At 43.5% G+C, this 9,605-nt stretch overlaps 1 protein-coding gene across 1 annotated transcript in view; it reads right to left on the bottom strand.

Moving 5' to 3' along the window:
• LOC128878336 (segmentation protein even-skipped) overlaps window positions 1–2,221 on the bottom strand; it is a 5,605-nt gene extending 3,384 nt beyond the window's left edge. Inside the window, exon 1 of the mRNA XM_054126463.1 lies at window positions 1,829–2,221. Coding sequence (XP_053982438.1) covers window positions 1,829–1,976 — 148 coding nt within the window. The 5' untranslated portion in view covers window positions 1,977–2,221. The remainder of the gene's footprint in view (window positions 1–1,828) is intronic.
• Between the last annotated feature and the right edge of the window lie 7,384 nt (window positions 2,222–9,605).

Raw genomic sequence — 9,605 nt, 5'->3', positions numbered from 1 at the left:
ATTATTCCCATTCCTGTAGTTGCTCTGCCTCTCTCATCAAAACAAATACAAGTATAGTAACGACTCTGGTATGCTTGGGTAATTTTTTTTTTTTTTTTTTTTGCTTACAGTTGGTGTCGTTACGTTTATCGAAATATCCTTTTACTACGATTCTGAATCTCGAAAATGCAACGTACACGTCGATTTAATGCGAAAGTCTGTAATGTACAAGTGCCGTCTACGAAGTCTTCGCGCGAAAATGCGAGTAACCTAATCGTCTCCTCGATAGACAGCCATAATTTGTCTGGACAAACTGCTTCCGAGTCCGGCGGCTTCTCTCTTGTTTCCGTAAGGAAGTTACAACGTTGTCGCCCCCCAGAAGCAGCGGGTGATCGCGTTTGGGATCGTGTAAACGAGAAGAAAAACCGGAAAGAGGCTGAAAGGACCTCCGGGTGGGTCGCCTGGACCTCACCTGGACTTCTTTCGGATGTTTTCTCCTTTCTCGTATGATTTTCTCTGGTTTCGCGGACGTAAACTCCCCAAGTAACGAACAAAGACTGGTTAGAACCCCCCTGGTACCTAAACCGAGGTGATTTTACGCGAATATATTTAATGTAACATAATTAGCAGAAATTCGAATTTGCTCGAATAACGTCGACGTAATAAACAAAATTTACAGGGCTGTTAAAAATGGCAAAAGAGCATATAATGTTTAATTTCGGACAATGCACGGCTAAAATACCGTTAATTTGGGACAAAGGCAAGGGGTATATCGATCAAGCGTATTTTCGATTGTCGATTTTCGGAGCCCTCCCGCAATAAATGAATCTTCGAGAACGAGCCCTTAGGAATCATGGAGCAACCATAAAATAATTACTGCAATAAACTGCGAGGCCGCTTTACCACGAAGGGATTGGTCGATTCTCGTCAGACTTATTTACTTTCTGGTCGTTTCGTGTTGCCTCAATAACTTGTACTCCGTTCGGGGGTCTGTCCGAGAAAGTGCCCCTAAATTCGGTGCCCCAAGAACAATCAATTGGATTAACTGTTCCAGTAATTATCCCTCGAATTTTCGATGCAATTGCGTGGATGTTATACAAGAAATTGCGCGTGTTTTTTGAAGCTCTTCTTTTGTCTTTTATAGCGGATAGTTTAATATTAATTAAACTGCGGAATTGCAAATTGCATTGAAAACCGTTTGAAACGAAGGCTGTACTGTTTCTGAAGACTTGCAAATTGCCTAGGAAAGAGCGTTCAAACAGAATTTGTCGAGTTAATAGGCTCCAATAGTTTCCAAACGCAATCATTATTTACAATTCGACTCTTGGCTTTCAGACATCCTAGGAATTTGCACTCGCGATAATGAAATTTACATTTAAAATCGCGTAGCTGATCGCGCTAACGAGTACAATTTTTTCTTTCTAGTAAAACCCATGATACGGCACGAACAAGATTTTCTTGAGTAAATCGAGTATGTAAAAGCAACTTGTTTGTAAAGAAAATGGAATGAATAAATAGCTGCCACTTTGTAGCAGAAAAGAAAACACAAGCAATGAGACTTGAGACGAAATGAAGCAACGATGTTTATAGACTCCTTTACTACTGCGATACAATTCCAAATTTAATACACCCTTTGATTTACTCGAGTTACTTTAATTCTTGTATTCAGTTACAATTGTAGCTTGCATCTGACTGCTCAAGGGTTCGACTTAATAGCAACACGACCTCGTGTAGCTTACCTGTTGGTAAACACGTCTAATTCCCGATTCAGTGGCGAATTGTCAACACGATTAGATCGTGTATCATCGTCGTTATTACTACAGATTCGAAAATTAGCAAGAGTATTTACCTTTTTCCGGCGTCTTGGGCATGTTTCCCGCCGGGGGGCTGTGCGGCGGGCTAAGCTGATACTGGGGTGGCACGAGGTCCACGACTATCGTCTCTTCCTCCCTCTGATCTCTCTGCTGATCGTCAAAGTTCCTCTGGAAGCCCTGCATCCTGGCCACTTCCTCTCGTTGCCTCGTAACGTTCACTCGGTGCAGCTCCCCCAGGTTCACTGATTCACTGGCACCCCTAAATCGTTCCGTTCACTAAACAAGGACGTAATCTCTTCGATGCAGCCACGCTCACAGGCACGAGAAAACTAGCTTTCACCGCGAACTCTCGACTTGTGGAAATGAGCCGCCAGCGACGAAGATTCCAACGAGAAGCGCAAACGTGCGACTGAAACGATGAAACGGACTACCTAGAATTTATAGAACCTTGCCCATCTGCCGAGCGACCATCGTTTCGTCTCGGTCGAGGATTGGCCGACACCTCGGGACACGGCTTCCCATTGGCTCTGGAAACCCTCTGGCACTGCCTATTTTCTCCCTCGCAGATCCCCCACCAACCGCACCGTTTTCATCCTCTCAGAGATGCAACGTTACGAGATGCGCCAACAGCATTAACTTATGCATCGAGCTTGCGGAAATTATCCGTCGTTATTTCCTCGTGGAAATTCGGAGATCCATCCCTCCGCGAGAGCCCTACCTGAGACTCCTACCCCTGATCAACTTCTGGTTTTTTAAATCGAGTTCTTCGTGACGCGACCATGGACCAGAGGAATCTATCTCTTCGTCCCGACTCTTGGAGTCGAATAATTAAACATCGCTCGAGTATCTAACGAAATAAAATTGTTGCTAAACTGGACACAATAGGCCAAGCGTGCCTGACCTGTGATTGTCTCGAGTTTGCTGTAATAATATCCAAACACGGGGTGGCTTATTTAATACAGCTTGGGGTAAGGCGGGCTTAAACCCTAATAGGGTTTACGAATTGAAATAAGGACGAATGTAACGACGGTTCGGCTACAGGTATTTGGTCATTCGTAAAATTCAATGAAAGATCGGAGTTAACTTAGGGGGTGGAGGCTGATATGGAGGTAATATGGAGAACTCGAATCGTGTTTAAGCTTGAACTTTTTTTGAAATTGAGTTCAACGAATTTCTTATAAAAAATAAAATCTTCGCTTTTATTTTATCTATTTATCTATTTACATACGTGAAGGTATCGTGGTAACCCAGGAAGCGTGGCGTCGTAGATAAATCATCAGATTTACCTGCTGGATCGCCGAGACCGCCCAGCTACGAGAAAATCCTCTTAACGTCGGCGATTATTAAGCGATTATACTCGACAGTCAGCGTAAACATAATTATCCCTCAACCATGGCAATCCTGTTCCATCTAGCAACGAAAGAAAAATCGAAACGCTATCGATATCAACACCGTAACTTGAACCACGTATTTTCCTTACAGTCGGTCACTTCGAGAACATCGCGACTCAAGCTCGGTTGCAATCACGTATGCTGTAAAGTAAATAAATAATTCAATATGTTTTCCAACGCAGGTTGCAGCGGTAAACCAAAGATGGTCGCGACTATCGCGACAAGGACGGCCAAAAGATGGGAAAATTTTTGTGCGAAAACTCTGACTCGCAATAACGCCATAAAAAGGAAGGAACTCGGCTTCCACCACAGCTACGGAGTTTTCTTAAAGGCCGACAGTCCTCGTAAAAACTTTGCTCCATTTTAAACGACCCTGCGATTGTAAACATCGCAGAGTCGCCCGCCTTCTTTTTATTTCTCTCCTTCTTCCTACCCCCGAAAAGCATGCAAACGGGCCAGACGATCGTCCTACGCTTACTTTCCGACTTGCAGGAGGTTTACGGAGATAACCGGAAGGTGATAAATTCCGAAATTCGTGGACTTTATAAATTTTCCACGCGTCCAACTTGGAAATTTTCAATTCCGTCTGTTTTATTTTATTTTAATCGATTCGAGAAGAGAATTTAAGTATTCAATTATTATCCAGGTATTCGTCCACGAAACAATTCGCGGTGGTTTCTCATTTTCCACGTTCTACTCGCCCCTTCGAACAATACGTCGTGGCCTTTCGATCACGTGGCTTCCACCCAAAAAGTAATTAAAATTTACGACGGCTGCCTGGATGAAATGTATTAAGGAACGCTTCTTTTTTTACAATGTCCCCTGAATCCATATTGTTTATTGGCGTATTGTTCGTACAGGTATGAATATTACACACAGGTATGCCAAGCATTGTCCAGAGAAATTAGATTAAACTCTATTATCCAGTCTACGCCTCGGTTTCCCGTGACTTTTGTCTTGCTCAGTCACGAATGCGAGCGTGACTGTGCGCGACCAATAAATCATCGACGAAAATTCCAACGTGTATCCCAGGTATATGGAGTGGCAATCTCTGCGAAACAGCGCCGTGCTCAAAATTGGATCAGAGATTGCTAATAATTTTTTCACGACCAGGACTGTTCGACGTTTACGACGACACCGAAATTCGTGCTTAAGGTTAATCTTTAACGAGTCTCTCTCGGCCCGCCGTGCGAACACCCAGAAGCACGTTTTGATTCGGCTTTAATTCACCAAACCGATACAACTGTCGTGGTGTCGCGAGAAACGATGAAATTTCATATTTTTCTAAATGAATATTCACGAACGCTACGCACTCCGGCCTCATAATTCTCCTTTTAATTTCTTATCGCGTCATCAAACCTTGGATTGGGTACGGATGAAATTTAATATTTCTCGGTTATTGGCTGCTGGGGGAAATTTATATATTTTTATTATTAAGGGAATCTATGAAACTTTCAGGGTCTTTTGTTTGATATTTAGTGATAACAAAAGAGCCTGTAACTTTCACAAAGATCCGTCCAACGCATTACTCTTAAAAAATTCGTAAACGCCTCGTTTTCAGCGTGCTGAACCAGGCTCTTAATTCAGGGCTCGACTACTTTCGGTGGAAAAGTAGATTCGACCAAGGTCGGGGAGAGATCTGTTCCCTAGGCATCTACCTGGTAGTCTAACGAGGTGTTGAACCTAATTTCGTGTAATTTCGACCTCAAACCGAAACTGGAGCAACGGTACCATTCGGAGCCATAATTCATGGCGATGGGGCCAGCAGACTTACCGACTTTTATTGGGCCCATCCGATTGCCAAAAACGGGATCGATCTTTTTCCCCAAGAGTTCCTTTTTTCCACAAAACGAGCACCATTTTTCCGAGTATTTTACAACGTTCTCGTTGAAATACAGCTAGGTTGTTAAATCTGGAGCACTTTTTTCCGCGTCTCGATCCTGGAAGTGGTCGAAGAGGAACGCCTGGGGATCTCGTTGGTCGAATTTAGAGGGACTCCGGCCGCATGGTCGACGAACCCAAATATATGTATGTATAGAGGAAAACGGCGCTTCGAAAGGAACTGCAAGGGAGGAATTACGAGGCCGTTATTGCCTCGAATGGTTTATGGAATTGTTGCGTCTTATTCTTCGATGCACGACATTTTCAGGGACGAATCGTAAATGGATCCCTTTTCTGCTCTAATCGAATACAAACAAACCGAAGCAAGTTTTATGTGTGATTTTAATACACAAATATGTATACGAGTTTCGATTATAAAGGAGTCACAAAGTAATGGTTAATTCCGATATAAATGTTAATATAAACGCACACGTACGAGTCGATAAGTCTGACGACTTCACTCGTGAAGGGTTTCCCGAAAAGGCACCGTTGAGTTTAAGTGTCCACAAACGTTCGTGTAGTCGTTTAGCCTAAAAGAATCGCCAAAGAAGGATCACCCCTCGAGGAAACGACCTGTCGACACCTGTCCCTAAAGGGTTAACGAGCGGTCCCATCATCTCGAGACGTTCTTTTGCACGGAACGGCGAAAACAAACGTTGCTGTATACGCGAAAAAATTTAGAAAATATTTAGTATTCTTTCGGTATCGTAAAAGAAAGGGTTCAGGGGCAGCGAGCGTTCCACGGTTCTCTCGTAAGCGGATTACTGATTAGAAAAAGTATCGAAAGGGTTAAGGGCGAGAGGGTTGCGCTTTTACGGGCATCATCAATTTTTACATCGCTGGAAATCTGTTTTGCGCGAGCTTTCGGCTTTGCAATCCTCGAATGAACCCCTCGAGTACCATTCCATTCCCCAATCTGGAGAAATACATAATTTGCGCTGCAGGTAAGTTTTAGTGCCTTTTTAAAACTGTAAGGACTTGCTTGTGTTTATCGACGAACCTTCCCGAAACGAAACAGTCTCTAATCCTTGTTTACAGTTTACAATTACACCTAATTGCCTTGAATTACGAAGCAGTTGTTCGTATCGCAGAAGAGTACGCAATTTTCAACAGCGGGGAGATTGGGTACAACAGTTGATAGTATATCGTCGGAGCTTTTCATTTGCGCGAGTTCTCATGGAGCTACGAACCAATCGGTTGGCGGAATTTGTGGAACGGCCTAGCGCGCATTCGAGAGCGTTTTACGAGCCTACCAGGCCGCGGATGAATTTTCTTTTCCATAAATGTCGCTGTCGATGACGAAACGTGCCTCGAACGCGACAATTAATACGTTGTAAAGGACGTGGAGGACCAACGGAATTACAATGGGTGACAAGTAATACCGATAACGATGGCGTCCATTGATTCTGTTTAGGCGTTATGGTTTGTTGGGCCATTCGAATCGATCGTTCTGTCGCTAGATGTCGCAGTCCAAATTAAAATTGCAGTTTTTCAAGGTACCGAGCAGCGTTTATCATTGTCAACGTTGCGATAACATCATCGAGAACTCGCAGATAATATGGAGGATGAAATCTCTTGGAGTTCGGAGGCGAGTACGCGATGGCAAGTCCGAGGGAGATAATTGGCGCGAACAGCCGGAGCAGATGCGGTCGCAATCATGCCGCTGATTAAACGGTTTGATTAAACGCCTAATTTACCTGCGTGTACGATGTAACCTTGCTTTACGCGAAATCTATAAAGCCCCGGTCACCCTCGTTCGCGAGCGAAACAACGTCGTCCATGCAGGTTGGCTGCGCGATCAGCTCGTTTATGTGCTTTATGCTCGGTCGAATAATGTCAGCTACCTCGTTCGACCTCCTGCTCTGATCGCTATGCGTCCACAACTGTTAATACTTTGTAGCCCAAGATACTGAGAATTTAAAATTATTGGGACTGGTAAACATATTTAAAAAAAAAAAAAATATGTATTTTTCAAAGTATCAATAATTTTGTTTACTGATTACTTATTGGACACGTATTAATCCATGCAGTTTACTTCTTCTAAAATTAGTTCTTAAAGGATATGAGAATACTTTGAGGAACGGAAAATGATGAGTCCATTAGAATTTTAATCGACACAAAAGGAACAATGGGCTGACTTTACGACGAGGTAAAATAAATAACCCAATTCCATCTAGATTTTAAAGGGAATTACCGTGGCCATTGTCGCGTTACCTGATTATAGCTTTCAGTGCTGTAAACGACGTGTTATCGAAACAAAGAAACCGACCGAATAACCGCGCGGACTCCAGATCGAAATTGACTAAATGGTACCCCAAATAAAGGCCTTTTGCAACAGACATCGAGCTTAACAATCCCATTAACTTTCATCATCTTACCTCTAAGAGGATCTATCGAACACCTTAAAGAACTACGTGTTAACATTTCCACTGGCACGTTTATTTTAAGAAACAGACTAGTACCAGAGGTTATAACCTACATTTACGTGGCCAAACTGTTAATAATAACTAACCGACAGCGCCAATAAATAGGCCCAGTCACCACTAACGGACCTCCAGTCCTTTCTTTTCCAAATCGGATTAGCCTTTACTTGCTCGCCTTTTTAAGAAATCTCCCCTTTAATTTTTATTAAACAAATCCTTCGTCGAGAACAACATTTGCTCGACTCTGTTCCACTTGAACCCGTGTATAGATATACCCAGTGGCCGTGAATCTACGTCCCATCGAAATTATACGCGACATTAAAACATTCCAATCGACCGTCAATTAAAACCTCCGCCATTGCGCGGCTGTTTATCGCGGTTATCCGAAAAATGTGGCTGGTCTCCCGGAAACGACACGATCTGGTCGGTACACGGGAAAAAGAGATAACATTTCCATGGAACAGTTTTCGAATTAGCCTCGCGAGGGGGGCTTGATGTACGGATATCGCGGAGCGCGCACGAGGGCCGTCAGTTGTTCCAGATTATTGGCCGTTCGCGCGGTGTACGGTTGAATTAAGTCAATTATCGGTGAATATCGAGAAATTAGTGTATCGCGCGGCAGAAAGGCTTTATTGGGCCAACGAAACGCGGCTTTATGAGCACGCTAATGGCTCTGTAACTGTCCAATGGCTTGGAACGCGTCGACGCTGACCACCGTTTTCTCGGCAAACGTTCGAATTAACAGTTTTCACGCGCGTTCGAGGGATGATTCGACTAGATTCGACTAACGTCTCTTTTTCTACGGAATAACAAAGCCTGATACTCGAGCATGCGATCGCGAATCGGTGCCCTAACGGTTTTGTTATCCGAACGGAACGTCGTCTCCAAGCGGCAGATGCCTTCTCGACTATGTTGCAAACCGTGTTGCAGGATTTGTTCGTTATGAGAAAACGGGAGAAACGGTCCAAGGACTGCACGGTAGAATTTTACAGTTACTCGTCGGCGTGCAATATAGTCATAAAGCCATTAAAGCAGCCGTCGCATCGTTAAGTACCCTGGCCAGCAGCACAAAGAGACACTTCCAAATTTTGGGCAATTCCTAATGTCCTTTCGAGATCCTCCAAGATCCCTGGACTGTCAATCTCGAGTGTCGGATCTCGTAAAAGGTGAATCCTCGAATTGCGGGTCAAACATCGATGGACGACGGTTATGGGAGCTTCTTCGAACGAGGAAACGCGAGACCATAAAAATGCGATCATCGTTGGCAAACGAGTTGGAAAGTAGTAAATCAAATCCTTGGAACAAATGTTCTGGTGCACGATGATTAAAGCAATATAGTAATATATAGCATAACGGAAATTCGTAAAATGATTCTAGCGACTCTTTCTACATTCCCCTTCGACCGATGTCTAAATCGAATAAACGTGCCTATTATTCGGCTTTTACGTTACGTATAGCATTTTTTCTATCTCTTTAATTGCTCCTCCGTACTAAGTAAAGAAACGCTAATTCCCAAGGATGCACTCGGTCGTCGATGAAACCGAGCAACCCGTATTCGTTAATGAAAAAGTGCCATTCTAACATTTGGGCAGCCACTTACTGGTAACTGTCTTATCGCGTTGATAAGGAAAAAAATTGAAGGAAATACACGCATATGGATATACTTGAAAGGAGTCGCGACTTCTTCGTATTCTCTTGCCATGTACTCCCTGTCACTGCCTTTTGTGCCTGTCTCTCACGGTTCACGACTGCTCGAAACTCTCGAGTCGATCTTCCAGAGAAAAAAAGCGACGGGGAAAGGCCGAAACGAAACGAAAAGCACGATTTCACGCGTTTGTAAGTGGCACGTGGAACGATTAAAGTATCAACTCTCAGAAAGGCGAAACGATTCTGGGAATTATTTTCACAAAGATAAACACTGCAATCTCCGAGATCTTGTATTCTGCAAACGATTAAGAAAGTAGAAGAACGACGACTCGAAACCTCCCTAATTTTAGAAGGGCGACGTATAAAAGTCGAGAATGATCGATTTGGTATAGAATTGTCCACCTCGTCGAGTGATGAGTTGCTACAGCTTCAAATTTATTAACCTCCAGAAAAAAGGTATCGAAATGGTA

This window comes from Hylaeus volcanicus, chromosome 1 (assembly GCF_026283585.1).
Source record: "Hylaeus volcanicus isolate JK05 chromosome 1, UHH_iyHylVolc1.0_haploid, whole genome shotgun sequence".
Lineage (NCBI taxonomy): Eukaryota > Metazoa > Arthropoda > Insecta > Hymenoptera > Colletidae > Hylaeus > Hylaeus volcanicus.
This window is presented reverse-complemented; position numbering and strand designations above follow the sequence as displayed.